The following is a 16,663-nucleotide window of genomic DNA, read 5'->3' as shown; positions in this document are numbered from 1 at the left end:
AATCGTCACATGTAATAAATGGAATACTATATTTAACCTATTGATGTTTTAGCTTCTAATCATTACTTAAACGTAACAAAGGCCTTCACCAGGACTAAACATTAACCTCATTAAAATTCATATTAACCAGTACTGAAGTTGCTATTTCAAGCATGGAGGAAAACAAAACCATGTTCATGGGTATGAAACGAGTCTTTCCAGTAAACCCAGATTCTAAGGAAGAAAATACTTTAGTTATCTGCAGTGAATGAGTGTCAAAGAATCGGTCCCTGGTGTATTAAAGCCAAAGCATGAAATAGTTTTGCAAACAATTTATCACTGTCGAAACTTCCACAAAATCTTCATAAATGGAGGATCGTTTGTCAAGTTTCTGTTAGAAAAACAAGCGCAGGTGGGGTTAAGCTGCATGGTTGCTCAAGAAACTTGTCTCGTGCTCACGTGGCTAATGGTACATAATGTGCAGTTTGGCGAGAACTAAGAGAAAAGCAAATTACATTTAAATAAGGGTTGTGAGAATCAACAATAAAATAATGTCATCATTGTGTCTATCAATAAAAAAGATAAGTGAAAGGAGTTAAACTAAGCACATTTTCCAGTAACACTTTTCCAGGTATATTTTCGTTATAAACATTCACATAAAAAAACAAGCATTTGCAATGCAATAGGTCTCGCATTAGGAAAGTTAGAGCTATTGATTGGTATTGTAAATGACAAATGTTTTATTTATGTTTTGTTTTTGAAAACAGCGAAATTAATAGCTTTGTCATTTACAATGCCAATAGTTATAACTTTTGCAAATGTGACACCTATAGCATTTGTAATGCAATATGTGTTGTATTTACGTGACTTACATGTATTGATATTACAAATAACAATGGCTTTTAATTTTTTTAATACAAATACTTAAATAAAAGTTATTGTAATTTATAATGGCAATAGCTTAAAGTTTTGTAAATAACTTTTGTGAAGATTATGTTCAGTGTATTTTATTGTGACAAAAATCCAAGAACAGAAGTGAAATATTAACATCTTTTTGTTACATTTGTAATAAAGCTTGAAACATTGAGAGGACATATTTGAACCAGGTGTTGTTCAATGGTTGCACAGATTGATGCTATGGTGGTGCCGAGCGATGTTGTGATGGCGAGCGAGTGATGCTGTGACGTTCAGTGATGCTGTGGTAGCGCATAGTGATCTTGTGGTACCCCTGAGTGATGCTGTGCTGGTGCAGAGTGATGCTGTATGCTATGCTATATTTTGTTTTGCTATCCTATGTTTTGTTTTGTTATGCTATGCTATGTTTTACTATCCTATGCTTTGAATTGTTATGCTATGCTATGCTGTGTTTTGTTATGCTATGCTATGTTTTGTTATGCTATGCTATGTTTTGCTATGCTATGCTTTGTTATGCTATGCTATGTTTTGTTGTGTTTTATTATTCTATGCTTTGTTTTGGATTGGAATTGGAATTGGAAATAGATTTATTGAGCGCGATTGCTGCCCGGGGGCGTCCAAGCGCTGGGGGGTAAGAATCGAAGGGACCGGTGACATGACACATTATAGCTCGGAGACTTTGGTGAATAGTAAGGTCTTCAGCTTTTTACGGAATGACAGCAGGTCCGGGTTGGAACGGAGTGAGAGGGGGAGGGTGTTCCAAAGTTTGGCGGTGTTCACCGAGAACATCCTACCCCCGGCTCTGGCTCTCTTTACTCGGGGGACCACTGCCAGAAGGGCCTCAGAGGAACGGAGGTTCCTGTTTGGGTGGTAGGGGATGACGAGCTTGCTATTGATAGCAGGTCCTGTTTTCCAGAATGCTCGGTGTGCAATGCACAACGCCTTGAATGACACTCTGTATTTAACTGGCAGCCAGTGAAGACTTTTTAGTGCAGATCTGGCTGACTGAGCTCGAGGAATCTTTAACAGGGTGCGCGCTGCGCAGTTTTGCACTATCTGGAGTTTTCTGAGGGTCATCTCGGGAGCCCCCACGTATAGAGCATTGTTTGTGTCAAGGCGGGACTGGATCAGGCCTTGGACTGCCACTTTACTGGCTTCTGGAGGCAGAAGTGGAAGGACCTTCCTTAGGGTTTTGAGGATGCCGAAGCAGGTGGCGGACAGTTTGGTAGCCTGGGTGGAGAAGGACAGCTTGCTATCCAGCCACACTCCTAGGCTCTTGACGCTTTCCTTGGGGGTGGGGGAAGTGCCCAGGGCTTGGGGCCACAAGGAGATAAAAGGTGTTGGCGAGGCAGGGCCTAGAAGCAAGAGCTCTGTTTTATCTCCATTTAGTTTGAGGGAGGAGCTGGTCATCCACTCCTTTATGTCCTCTAGGCAGCTCAGCAGGCCTCCTTGGGGGTGACTGATGTTCTTTTGAGCCAGTGATACCACTAGCTGAGTGTCGTCGGCGTACGACACAATTTTGATACTGTACGGTTCGACGATTCCAGCCAGTGGTCTCATGTAGACATTGAATAACACAGGGCTCAAAGAGGAGCCCTGTGGTACTCCGCAGCTGAGGGGCTTGCTGGCTGATATTGTATCCCCATCGAAGATCTGAAATGATCTGTCGGACAGGAAGGAGCCGAACCATCTTAGAGCATCGCCAGAGACTCCGATGTCCCGGAGACGTTTCAGCAGGGTGGCGTAGCTGACCGTATCGAATGCGGCGCTTAGATCAAGGAGGATCACTGCCACTGATCCTCCCTGATCCAGAGCCCTTCGAGATTCCTCGGCGACCGCTAATAAGGCAGTTTCGGTGCCGTGTTTTGGCCTGAAACCTGTCTGGGATGTATCCAGTAGGGAGTGGTTTTCAATAAACTGGACCAGTTGGACGTTTATATATTTTTCCAACACCTTGCCGGCCCAAGGGAGGAGGGAGATGGGGCGATAGTTGGAATAGTCGTCGGGGTTCAAGTTTGGTTTTTTTAGCAGCGCCTGCACCATGGCTTGTTTCCATGCTATAGGAACAACACCTGAGGCTATAGATGTGTTAAGGAGTTCTAGGATAACAGGCAGGGTGGCTTCGTGAGCTTGCATCAGAACTTCTGGTGGGGCTGGGTCGCGTGGGGAACCTGATTTGACTTGCCGTGCCATTTTACCAAGGGTGTCAAGGTCCAGGGGAGGGAAGTGCTCGAGGGTTGACTGGGCATGGGGAGGGAGTGTTCTCGGGGGGGGGTGGGTCAGCTGTCTCTGGAACTGAGGCTCCTGTTTGAAAGGTGGAGTAAATTTTCAGGACCTTATTATGAAAAAAATCCGCAAGTTCATTGCATTGAACTTGGGTTTTAGTCGGAGGGGGGGCAGTGGTGACATTGGAACATTGTTTTATTATCTGGAAAATTTCCCTGGGTTTTGATCTAGCCTCTAGGATTTTGTCAGAGTAAAAGGTTGCTTTCGCCGTTTTGATCCCCTCTCTGTAAGTTTTTATTGCCTCTTTATATGCGTCCTTTTTTTCCGGGAGAAAGTCCATGCGCCAGGCTCTCTCTCGTTGCCTGCAACGACGTTTTAATTCTCTTAGAGAGTCAGAGAACCAGGGCGCTGATCTCTGCATTCTTTTAGACGAGGATCTCTGGAGAGGGAGGATCGTGTCTAGTGAGTTCGTAATCCAGCTAACATAATTTTCGTTTGCTGTACTAGGGTCTAAGCAGGGAGGCGGATGGGTGGCGTCCAGGCTAAGCAGCCAGGATTCCAGCTGGAGTTTTGACCAGTTTCTCCTGAGTGTTGAGGGGTCTTGTGGGTTGCCCAGGAAAACGGTATCAGAAAATGGTCCGTCCATGGGAGGGGGATAGGAGAGTCGACAATGAGGTCGCTGCAGCTGCTGAAAATTGGATCTAGCAGGTTGCCCTTCTCGTGAGTTGGGGCTGTGACCAGCTGGGACAGCTGCAGACCTCCTAGGTCGTCTGTTAGGTCTTTGGCAATATTATCTGAGGGGGAGTTGAAGTGGAAATTCAAATCACCCAGGACTGTGTAGTTAGCCACAGACATAGCCCTTTTAGCAATGATCTCTGGGAGCGATCTATGAAACAGCTTTGATGGGTCAGGAGGACGGTAGATCAAGGTGCCCGAGAAGGATGTATTGGCATTGAACTCTATGCAGAATTCTATGCTTTCGCATTCGGGAATGCTTTCTGTTGTGATGCGGCAACGGTACTGGTTTTTGAGTATAATAGCCAGACCGCCGCCTTTCCCCACTGGTCTGTCCGATCTAACGATGTGGTATCCACTTGGTAGGGCTGCGACTAGGTCAGGGTCGGAATGAGTGGAAAGCCAAGTCTCTGTTAAAAACATAACATCTGGCTCGCGCTCCTCCAGTAGTATGGACATTTGAGTGCTATGCTTAGGTAATGATCGACAGTTTAGTACCAGCATGCAGTATTTAGATGTCGGGGGCCTGCTGAGATTTTTCGGAATGAGTGTTTGCAGTCAGGGCAGCAGGACGGAAGGGATGGGGCTGTGAAGGTACGGGTACATGAGGCAGTAGTTCTGCTTCCAATGGACCGTAGAGCAGTGGGGCTGTAGGTCCTGACCGGGGGAGCGGGAGAGGCAGGGGGGGTGGCCCCTGGTCCCGGCTGGTCGCGGACGGGCGCAGACGGGCTTGCCTTAGGCGCTCCCGCTGCGCTCGTCCGCTGCGCTTCCGGTAACAACACATGATGTAGCTGAGGAAGGGGGCGTGGCCCAGGGACTCGCCTGAATGGCGTTTGTAGGGGTCGTTGCAGCCGGCGCTACGAAGCGTTTCACGGCTGTTTCAGGTGGGCTAGGTAGGCTTTTCAACACACAAGTTAAAACACAATTCTACAGATTTTTAAAAGTTGGCGCTGAGAAGCTCCCGGCGTTTTGCTATGCTATGTTTTGTTATGCTATGCTATGTTTTTTTGTGTTTGGTATGCTATGTATGTTTTGCTATGCTATTATATGTTTTGTTTTACTATACTACGTTTTGCTGTGTTTTGTTAACCCATTGGCCGTGGCGGTAATTCCGCTGTGGCGCTGGGGGGGAGGTGGGTCCGCACGGCGCCGCCCATGCTTGTGACGGAACCACTCCGTCACGAGCCACGGGCGCGCTGTGCTTGTGACGGAACCACTCCGTCACCAGCACAGCACGTCCGTGGCTCGTGACAGAGTGGTTCCGTCACGAGCAAGGAAGGGGTTCAGCTATGCTATGTTTTGTTGTGTTTTTCTATGTTTTGTTATGCTAGGTTTTGTTATGTTATGCTATGTTTTGTTATGCTATGTTTTGTTTTGCTATCCTATGCTTTGTTTTGTTATGCTATGCTAAGTTTAGTTTTGCTATCCTATGCTATGTTTTGTTATGCTATGTTGTTTTGCTGTGTTTTGTTATGCTATGCTATGTTTTGTTATGCTATGCTATGTTGTGTTTTGTTATGCTATGCTATGTTTTGTTGGGTTTTGTTATGCTAAGCTATGTTTTGCTATGCTTTGCAATGCTATGTTTTGTTATGTATGCTATGTTTTGTTGTGTTTTGTTATGATATGCTATGTTTTGTTGTGTTTTGCTATGTTTTGTTATGCTATGCTTTGTGTTATGTTATGTTATGTTATGTTATGCTACGTTTTGTTATGTTATGCTATGTTTTGTTCTGTTGTGTTATTCTATGCTATGTTTTGGCATACTATGCTATGTTTTGTTTTGCTATGCTTTGTTATGTTATGCTATGCTTTGTTTTATTATGCTATGTTTTGTTATGCTATGCAATGTTTTGTTGTGTTTTGTTATGCTATGCTATGCTTTGTTGTGTTTTGCTATGCTATGTTTTGTTTTGTTATGCTATCTTTTGTTTTGCTATCCTGTTTTGTTATGCTATGCTATGTTTTGCTATCCTATGCTTTTTTGTTATGCTATGCTGTGTTTTGTTATGCTGTGCTATGTTTTGTTATGCTATGCTGGTGAGGGTGTGTGTGTGTGCGGGGGAGTGAGGGTGAGGGGGTGTGAGGGTGTGAGAGGGTGTGAGGGTGAGGGGGTGTGAGGGGGTGAGTGAGGGTATGTGAGGGTGAGTGTGTGTGTGAGGGTGAGGGTGTGTGAGGCCGTGTGAGGGTGAGGGGGTGTGAGGGTGGGTGAGTGAGGGGGGTGAGGGTCTGTGAGGGGGATGGGGGGTGAGGGTGAGTGAGGGTGTGTGAGGGTGAGAGAGTGTGGGGGTGTGAAGGTGAGTGAGGTTATGTGAGGGTGTGTGAGGGGGTGTGAGGGGTTGTGAGGGTGAGGGGGTGTGAGGGTGAGGGCGTGTGAGGGTGTGTGAGGGTGAGGGGGTGTGAGGGTGTGTGAGGGTGAGGGGTGGTAGGGGTGTGAGGGTGAGGGGGTGTGAGGGTTGAGGGGGGTGTGTGAGGGTGAGGGGTGCGAGGGTGTGGGTGAAGGGGGTGTGAGTTTGTGTGAGGGGGAGGGTGTGGGGTTGTGGAGGTGAGGGTGTGGGATTGTGAGGGGGTGTGAGGGTGAGGGTGAGAGGGTGAGGGAGGGTGAGGGGGTGTGAGGGTCAGAGGGTGTGTGAGGTTGAGAGGATGTGTGAGGGTGAGAGGGTGGGCAAGGGTGTGGGGTGTGAAGGTGAGGGTGAGGGGTGTGAGGGTGAGAGGGGTGTGAGGGTGAGAGGGTGTGTGAGTGTGAGAGGGTAAGTGAGGGTGAGGGTGTGGGTGGGTGAGGGTGTGTTAGGGGGTGTGAGGGTAAGGGTGAGGGGTGTGAGGGTGAGGGGGTGTGAGGGTGAGAGGGTGTGAGAGTGAGGGTGGGTGAGCGGGTGAAAGGGTGGGCGAGGGTGAGAGGGTGGGTGAGGGTGCGTGAGAGGGTGAGTGAGGGTGAGGGTGATGGGGTATGAGGGTCATTGGGTGTGAGGGTCAGGGGTGTGAGGGTGAGGGTGTGAGGGAGGGTGAGGGGGTGAGGGGATGCGAGGGGTTGTGAGGGTGTGTGAGGGTGAGAGGGTGTGTGAGGGTGAATGAGGGTGAGGATGTGTGAGGGTGTGTTAGGGTGAGGAGAAGGGGGTGTGAGGGTGTGAGTGAGGGGGTGTGAGGGTGAGGTGTGTGGGGGTGAGTGTGAGGGGGGTGAGGGTGTGTGAGGGTGAGTGGATGTGTGAGGGGGTGAGGGTGGAGGTGAGGGTGAGAGTGTGAGTGAGGGTGGGTGAGGGTGTGAGGGTGAGTGAGGGTGAGTGAGGGTGTGTGAGGGTGTGTGAGGGTGAGAGGGTGTGAGGGTGTGTGAGGGTGAGGGTCCGAAGTAAATGGTGGCAGGGCAGACATCATAAGACAGAGAGAAGAGACTGCATGGTGACTGCGTTAGTCAGTTTCAGAATCAGGAGGGGCAGAGTCAGCACAGTCGGCGAGGGATCCACCTGTCTAGAGGCAAAGCATAGCGGATGTAGCATTGCAGCTAGCAAGTCGAGTGTCCCTAGAGAGATGGCAACACAGCAACAGCATTTGAGGAGCAAGGGTACTGTAAACAAGCACGGTAGGCTTTCACTTTCATCCAGAAAAAAAACGAGAAAGGTGCAGAGAACACGGAACAAAACAGGGCTTTCCCGCGAAATGGATGCAAAAAAAACAAGCTCTCAGCATTGCTGTGGTGGGGGGGAGGAGCGGGAGCACATTCCTTTGAAGTCTGATGGGGGGGAGCGGGAGCGGCTTGGGAGCGGATTCCTTTGAAGTCTGATGGGGGGAGGAGCGGGAGCGGCTTGGGAGCGGATTCTTTTGAAGTCTGATGCCGAGGCTCAGACAAATGGTGGTGTGCGAGCGGCTTACTTTGAAGTCTGATGCGGAGGCCGATGGTGTTTGAGGTGCACGCGCCTGCCTCACACGCCTGCCTCACATGAACTGTACGCGATCCGCAGGCTAGGTAGACTTTTCGGACTGCTTACTATAATCTCGCCTATTCAATCCCTAACGGGATAGAATAGTTGAAACCTAATCAGTAGTCAACATGTTTAGGTCTTTCTGTGAGCCACATGTCTTAACCTCATAGCTGCTATGGAACGTCCAGCTCCAGTGCTGGACGTTCCATTGCGCAGGTGAGGTTCAAACGTTCAACGGCCGACGGCAGCACTACGGAGGTAGTGGTGCCGTTGGCCGCCGAACGTGCGCAGCAGCTAAGAGGCTAAAAAATGTTAAAGGGTATTTTATGGTCAAGGCAGGGGAGAGGTGTTTCCTTAAAAGTCACACTTCAATGCAGAAACCCTCCCTCGGCCATATGTTGAAAAGATGTGTCCTTTACGTCACTGGCTTGTGAGGAACCACTCTTTTCTGGACAGTCTCTTAAGAGAGGGGGCCTGAAAAGAGGGCAGTAAAAAGAAGCATTTTAAAATAGAACTCGGTTAAAATCTCCAGTTGGCAGCGGGATTATTTTAAAATCTCACTGACAGATTTGTGTAGGGTTTATTTGGAATCTCACAGTGTGCCATTGAGTTTACTTCAAGCACTCATGGGACGACAATGACTTGATTTACAAAAGCTCACAGAAATACTGGCCCGTGGTTCATGTCATTGTGATAATCGGAATTAGAAAGAAAGTTGTACCGATTTTAAAGTCACTGTGTCAGGAAGACTTAAAATAGAACTCATCACCGTGTGGTCGTGTTTTTTGAATCCTCACTGGGCATTGGTGGGTTCGCTTTTCACGACGTGAAAGAAGCTTTGGTTTGAATCGGAGGTGTCCTAAATTGGAGCCACAATTTCGGATCAAAGAGGAGTTAATAAACTGATCTCATTTAATTGATTGTATCTGTAAAGATCACATATGGATCTCTGGAAGATCTGTCATGGCGTGGGCCCTGGTGGGCCAACATTTCTTATAGCCTCTGAGAGGAATAAAAAAAGATTGGTTATAAAAAGCGTGGTAGAGAGTTTGCTTAAAATCTCGAAGGGCGTCAGCAGGCTCGGTTTGAACTTAGTCTGTTGGTGAGACCGGTTACATGTAATGTATCAGTGTGTCGACGGAGTCGGTTTGAAGCCACTGAGTGCATGTGGACCCGATTCACACACCAGGCCTCAAGGCGCTAATGCTGCAAAGCTAAACACGAGGTGCTGCATTGTCGACAGTAACACAGCAGTTATAGCATGCATCAGCCGGAAACAAATTGCACACATAAAGAATGAATTTAAATATCTGGCTTTCATCCACCACGCTTATATACATGCTCAGAGGAGGTTAAAGTGACGCAATTTATACCCCAATAGCAGGCTGTGTAATATATTTCAAAACATCGACGACCACTCTTCCGAACTGGTCCACGTGACAACGGCCTAGCGCGTCACCGTGAAAAAAAGAAATTGACCACTGGACACAATTTGGTGTATATAAAATCAGGTACATATAAAAAAAATAAAAAAACACCGAGCCAGGCAGATCGTGGGTTGGTTGCACTGTATTAACTAGTGCACAGACTTCTGGAGACATCCGAGGGAGCTGGGCTTCTTGAGAGCAGAAACAGCTCGCCCCTGGGTATGGCCTGTTCATCAGGAAGGCGTCTGTCTCTTGTGTCTCTACTCCTCGAGGCACGGCAGTCTCCGTCTTGGGGCACCGTCTGTAATCCGGCCTTCACCCCTTATCCCTCCACACATCTAAACCAAAACAGCCCCGTGTTTGCACTTCTTTCTTTGGGGATAAACAGGCTTCGTTTAAATCACAAATCTATCACCTGCTCCGCTTCCTACCTCGCTAAGTGCCTTTCATTGTGTTTTCCCGCCTCCTCCGCTGCGAAACAAAACACCAGGAACCAGGGCTCCCCCTATATGAATATACACTTTTCAGGCAGCACGTGACGTAATACTGGCTGGGTGTTTTTTTTTTCCTAAGTCTGCAATCAGGCTTGCACAAACAGATGACAATACGTGCTCAGTAGCACATCCTTGCGTTGGTAAAGTCCTGATTCTTACATTATTTTGCGCAGCTTGGTTTTAAAAAGCTACAGTAAATGTATATCCCACTTTGTGCCCGGATCTTCATACTTGCAATTCAAGTAATTAGGACTCGCGGGCTTATCCAAATGCAAAATGCATTTCCTAATGCAGACATTTTGAAAGAATAAAGACATTTTTATCATTACAAATGTCATAGTATGGGTCGGTAACGGGTAGACACATGTAATAGTTCGGAACGGCAGCAAACTTACGAGTTTCTGAGAATCCACTGACGAGTTTCAAGAGATGACGCACTCAGCAAAAGCATAAACATGTACACCTCTCAATGGCTGGAGGGCGTAAATTCCCAGAGTGGAATGGGGTGACAACGTCAACAAAATCTAAGAGGGTCTGGGAATAGGATTTCTTCCCAGAAGCAAATATTTTCCCACTGAGAAGCGAGGACAACAAATTTGCAAATTCATACGTGCATTACATTTTGCAATGCTGAATTATACACCCACAACAAAATTTACGAGCAAAAACGGTCAATTATGACGAATCTTGGGAAACTACGAAAATCACAAAAGTTGAAAATTAATTCCAAAAGTAGGGGTAATACTACAGGAGCAAACTGCAAAATGTTTCAACCGGTCTTTTGGGAACTTTGTCAGGGAGGGTCAAGCTCCGCTCCACAAATCCAAAGAACATCCGGCGAATGATGTCATTCATACCAGGTCTAGAAGCCCATCTGACGTCATCAAATACCCGACCGGACCTATTGTCAGAGAGTGTCTGAAATACAGGGCTGGGCAAGCGGAATTGTTTTTCTCTTTACACTAGCCGGCGACCTCTTCAAAAATCAGAGTTCTAATTGTTTTAGTCATTTTGTTGAGATACATTTCTCTGCTAAATTATACACCTCATTTCAAAATACCTCCGGGGGGCCAGCAGCCACTGCTTCTAGGTTAACATGCGTTCCTTGCTGGCTCGTGTGCTGGACATTTAAGGGAAGAACGATTACGGCTGGGGCTGCTCCCACCCTGATAAAAGGCCCGTGGAATGACTCGCCTTATCTAGGCCTGCAGGGACATGTGCAGTCCCTGCAGTGACTAACGCCGCGCGCCGATAGGATCACTTGAAACACTAGATTAAAAGGGCTCACGTGGAAACCGGATCTGCGATCACCCACATGGGGAGGGGAGCGCCTGTTGTGTGCCCTAAGACAGGCATCCGGGAAGGATGGGGGAATGGCAAAGCCCGCTTTTAAAGCAGGCCGAGCTGCGGCCGAAGAATGTGGCACCCTTCACATACATAAACACCGAGAGAGAGAGGGCGGTGGGGTGGGGGAGGGGGCTCGACTGCCAGAGTTTACAACAAAGAGAAACCTGCCCTCCAGAGAGGCAATCCTCCTTTACTCTTCCTAACGTGTATGGTTTTTTTTTACCGGATATTCATACAGATTCTCGTTCAGACGCGTGTAAATTATGCACATCAAAATATACTCCATTAATCACGGGCAAATGTGATTTGAGCTCATATTGATAAGATATAGACTGTAAAATCACCTTTTGCAAAAATTAACTCTAAAACGCAGCCTTACCAAAATGTGGACCCAATATAAAAGGCACAGAAAGGTCTCCCCACATCTATTTCCACTATGAACCACCTGCCACTAACATATACTAGGGCTGCGGGTAGAATAATCCATTTACCTACACCTAATAAGAAGTTAATTTGGCTACATTTAGTAATTAAATGTAGGACCATAACACAGGTAAGTTCGAAATGTTGGCAGCCGCAATATTGGAGGTTGAATTTTTCAAAATACCTTTTTGCAGTCAGTCTTCAAAATCATGTCTTGAATTTGCAGTGGATTTATAATCTGTAAAAATGACAGGAGTGGTGCTCATTCGCACTATCTGCACTACATGGGCTGCTTACCTGACCCACCTCGGATAGGTAAGGTGCTCCCCAGAAGCGTGGAAACTGAATTCCCACAGGTTTGTAAACTTACGCCTCAGAGGGCGGCAACGTATCTGCATCCTTGCACCTTGAACCCTCTTAAGACACTCCCCTGAATACAACCGTTTTCCAATTTAGATAAACACATATGCATCTATAAAAGACGCTTCCAGTGGGTAGGACATGGAACACACCCCTAGAACATGATTTAGAGTAGTAGTTCTTAATCCTTTGACTTCTGTGAACCCCCACTTAATCATTACAGGAACCTGGGGATCCTCAGTAAATCAACATTGGAACAATGTGAGTCATTGCTGCAAACCGCCCCCCCCCTCCCCCCCCACTCTAAGCCTTTTCGAGGATTGGAATCACAAAACAATGCACAAAAAGAAAAAACATTCATCAAACAAATTCACAAATGATAATTCACAAACAAATATAACATTTTTTTTTACTTTTAATGGGTAGGATGGAGCTCTTCTAAATTCAATGGAGGCACTCATTGTCCATACTTTATTCTGTTTGTTGCAGTTGCCATGCTCCCACAAATTAATCTGAGGATAACAACTTAATTTTTAACCTTTAATTTCAACTTCCTATGCATATAAAGAACGTCAAAAATGTTTCAATTTTACATGTCGTTTTTTTATTCATATACACTTTATCAATGTTAATTAGGGCTCCCGGTTTTATGGTATTTATTTTTTTAAACATTTCCGTCTGTTTTTATCCATTTTTAAGCCATTTTATTGGTATTTATCCATATTTATTTTATGCTTTGAAAATTGAAGGAGTAGTAAAGTGGCATTTTTTAACATTTATTTACCTGATAAATAGGCACCCATACTTTGATGCCAGTCAAGTTTTAGCAAATTAAGCAGGGAAATATAGCAACACACTACTCTGACTGGTAAAAATTTGCATTATATACAAATATATGTTGCATATGCCTGTATGTAAGGGGATTTCATTTTGTTTTTAAATCCCCATAGTCTCTTTCTGGTTAGCAGTTGGTCTGGAATTCATGAAGGACAACAAGGATCGTCACTCATAAGAAGCACAATTTTCTGTATTTTGCTGCTTTTAAAAATAAATACAACCAGGAAATAGATTGGTTTTGGTCTGCATTTATCTGCAAAAATCAGTAAAACTGGAAGCCTTACTGTTAATATTATTGAATTATCTAAGCAGTCGCAGACCTTCGGAATAGGCTTTGCGGACTCCCAGTGGTCCCTGGACCACAGGTTAAGAGCCACTGATCGAGCACTTAGCAGTGCTCCCTCCTGAACATCACAGGAGGCAGCACCGCTGAGTTGCAGACCCTTGGAGTGTCAGATAGCCAAGCCAACATCAGAGTCCCAGACTCCATCAGCCACACACTGTAACTGACAGCACGAAGCCCCATGCAGCAAAGCCACCTGTGAAGCAGGCCACAGTGCTGTCAGTCACACTGCGTGTGTGCGCATGTTCTGGGCTGAGAAGAAACAGCATAATAGCTCAAGTGTAGATGTGAAAATGTGCAAACCTGATGAAAATATTCAGATTACCATGTCTGGTGCAGTAATTATTGTAACTGTTATAATCAGATTACTATGCCTAATGTAGTAACCTTTGTAATCAGATGGTCGTGTCTGATGTAGTAACTACTGTAACAATTATGTTTTTTATCAGCTCGGAGCGGTTATCCCTGATCAGAAGTCGGCCTCACTACAGAAGAGGCTGGAGACTCCACCTCTGTAATGTATGCATCTTGAACCCCGTACATTACCCGCTAATTCAGCTTTGTGAATCAAATTTATGGTATACATCTGTAAATTAAGGCTTGCCATAACCTCCTTAGTGTATATTATTATATTGACGTGTATACTAATAAAATGCAAGGCGCTACCTTATGTGATCACTGATAATGGTGACAAAAACAAGACACATGGCTACAAAAAAAGAGCTATACATCGGGATATGAACCATGGCACAGTAATATTATATTATTCACCGTTTTACTTATATTGTGTACTACGTGCTACAGTCTACAGGAAAATGCATCCAAAAGCACAAATGACACATTTCATTAAAGTGATAGGAAGCAGTATTACGAGGGACGCAAATCCAAGTGGTGCTTTTTCCACTAACAGTCTGATCTAAGTAACCCCCGGCAGTGTCTTCCTGACAGAGTGATATGACAATGGATGGCCCTTACCACTGCACCACAAGTACATGGGAGAGATCAGGAGCAAGCTTTATATTATAGAGCCTGGAGTGGGGGTACCGAGGGGTTCCCAGCATGTGCTGTTACCATCACAACTCTATCCCACCTCAAGGTCATTCTCAAGCAAAGAGCAGAGGCTAACGGCTTGATTCCTAACACCGACTGTAAAGTGTTCCTCAATGGGTGATTAACGTGCATGACTGGTGAAAAATATTTGTTTTTTGAACCAAGGTGTAATCTAGAGACAGTAACCTGCCCGTTCAAATGAGAAGAATGTTTTCGCACTTGTGTCTCAATCTTTACCCAGTCTGCAAATCTAGTGAGTTCAATTAAAGCAAAGAATGCAAGTCCCAGAATGCACACAATACTGACCCTTTATTCAGACAGCAAACGTGTGAATTGTGGGAAGAGTGGAGTTCTGGTGGTTACAGAGCACTCTTATGGGCACAATTACAGGTGCAGTAGTAAGGCAGTATGGTCCTGAGTGTAGTTAGGACCAATCCAGGGCAAACATTTAAACTCCAGACTGGTAAGAGTGGAGCTATGATTGATGCAAGACACACCTAGGGGCAAACATGACTCTTGATCAATATTACAGTAACTTCTATTGGCACACACTATTGGCATAGTAATACATAGTATACTCATGAGTTCTGGAAAGATGGATTTAAGATTCATTTACAATCCTAGTATAGTATTGGTAAGCATGAGGAAGTGGTCATTGCAGGAAACTACTACCGACACATGCTACAGGCACAGTATGAAACACTGTGTTGTTGGGTTTTAGTAAGAACATAGTTGTAATGGTTGCATGTCACTCCTAGGCACACAATACAGAACAGTGTTGAGATAGCAGGTTCATGAGGTCTTGTAAGACTATAGTTCTGGTGACTAGTTCTGGTGACTATACGGCACTCACAGTGGCAGTGGGCACACAGTACGGCATCAAATTTTAATGGCAGCAGGACACTCACAGGGCACATAGTACAATCTCAGTACTGAACTTCTTGCTCTTGGTGGCACCGGGATTCTCATGGGACACATAATACAAGCTCAGCATTGAACCCCTTATTTTTGTATTTAGGAAGGAGCTGTGGTGATGGCATCAGGGCACTCAGAGTGGCACAGAATACAAGCTCAGTATTAAACACAGTGATCTTGTATTTTGGAAGAAGTGGGTTATGATGGCAGCAAGACACTATGGCACAGGGCAGAAGCTCCGTACTGAACACAGTGATCTTGTATTTGGGAAGTGGTTTGTGATGGCATCAGGGCACTCACAGTGGTACAGCGCACAAGCGCAGTATTGAACCCATTGTATTTTGGAAGGAGCGGGTTGTGCTGGCATCTGGGCACTCACAGTGTCACAGAGTACAAGCTCAGTATTGAACCCCTTGTATTTTGGAAGGAGTGGGTTGTGCTGGCATCAGGACACTCAATGTGGCACAGAGTAGAAGCTCAGTTTTTAACCCCTTGCCCTTGTATTTTGGAAGGAGTGGGTTGTGTTGGCATCAGGACACCCAATGTGGCACAGAGTACAAGCTCAGCGTTGAAGCCCTTGTATTTTGGAAGGAGCCTGTTAATGATGGCAACTTGGCACTCACAGAGACACACGGTACATCAGACATGTAAGGTTCGTCCTACCTGCTTGAACTGCTCCTCGTAGGTCCACTCGTGGTGCCCCTGCGCCCCCGGGGGGGAGTGCGAGTGTCCGGGCATGGGTGTGCCGGGGGTGCGCGGGGCCCCCTGGGGAGAGTCCAGAGGCTGGGCCCTGGGGGGCGGCAGGTACCGGGGCGGCGTGGGTTCCTCGGGCCCGGGCTCCTCTTCCTCGTCCTCCTCGTCGTCGTAGTCCTCCTCTTCCTCGGGGGCCGGGGAGGCCTGCCGGGCGGGCTGCACGATGAGGCCTGGCCTGCGGGGAGGCCCCGCGGCCTGGTAGTGGCGCAGCGCCAGGGCCTGCTGCTGCTGGAGCCGGGCCTCGAGCAGGCCGCGCAGCTCCCGCTCGCGCCGCTCCCGCTCCAGCCGCGCCGCCTGCTGCCGCTGCAGCGTCTCCATCACCGCCTCCAGCTTCAGGCCGCCTCCCAGCACGTTCACCCCCACGCCGGGGCCGGGGGCCGACGAGCCCCCGCCGGGGGCGGCCGACACCAGCAGCGGGCCGCCGGCCGGGCCGCGGGACGAGAAGGAGCCCTGTGGGGAGAGAGAGGGAGAGGGTTACTGGAGGGCCTGGCGCAGAGTCAACACTGAGAGGGCCACTGAACCGGGGGCGAGGGGGCTGGAGGGCCACAGAACCGGGGGCGAGGGGGCTGGAGGGCCACAGCAGCAGGGGAGAGGGGACGAGTGACCGGGGAAGGGGAGAGGCCCTGTCACCTTTACTGAGCCGCGGGGGAGGGGTACCGGAGGGCCTGGCGCAGAGTCAACACAGAGAGGACCCCAGAGCCATGGGAGAGGGGACGAGTGACCGGGGAAGGGGAGAGGGCCAGGGAAGAGCCACTGAACTTCAACGTTACTGAGCGAGGGGAGGGGTACCGGTGGGCCTGGCGCAGAGTCACTGACAGGGTTACCGGAAGCCTGGCATAGAGTCACTAACAGAGTTCCAGGAGCGCTTGGTGCAGAGTTACTGACAGGGTCACCGTAGAGTCACGGACAATGTCACTGGAGGGCTTCGTGTAGAGTCACTGACAG

General features: G+C 47.5%; 1 protein-coding gene across 1 annotated transcript in view; it reads right to left on the bottom strand.

The window, feature by feature from the left end:
- Positions 1–16,663, bottom strand: part of ARID3C (AT-rich interaction domain 3C) — a 482,830-nt gene that overhangs the window by 452,658 nt on the left and 13,509 nt on the right. Inside the window, exon 2 of the mRNA XM_086960272.1 lies at positions 15,629–16,168. Coding sequence (XP_086816398.1) covers positions 15,629–16,168 — 540 coding nt within the window. The remainder of the gene's footprint in view (positions 1–15,628; positions 16,169–16,663) is intronic.

Source organism: Lissotriton vulgaris, chromosome 3_1 (assembly GCF_964263255.1).
Source record: "Lissotriton vulgaris chromosome 3_1, aLisVul1.2, whole genome shotgun sequence".
Classification (NCBI taxonomy): Eukaryota; Metazoa; Chordata; class Amphibia; order Caudata; family Salamandridae; genus Lissotriton; species Lissotriton vulgaris.
The sequence above is the reverse complement of the archived record's forward strand: the minus strand, read 5'-3'. Positions and strand labels throughout refer to the sequence as shown.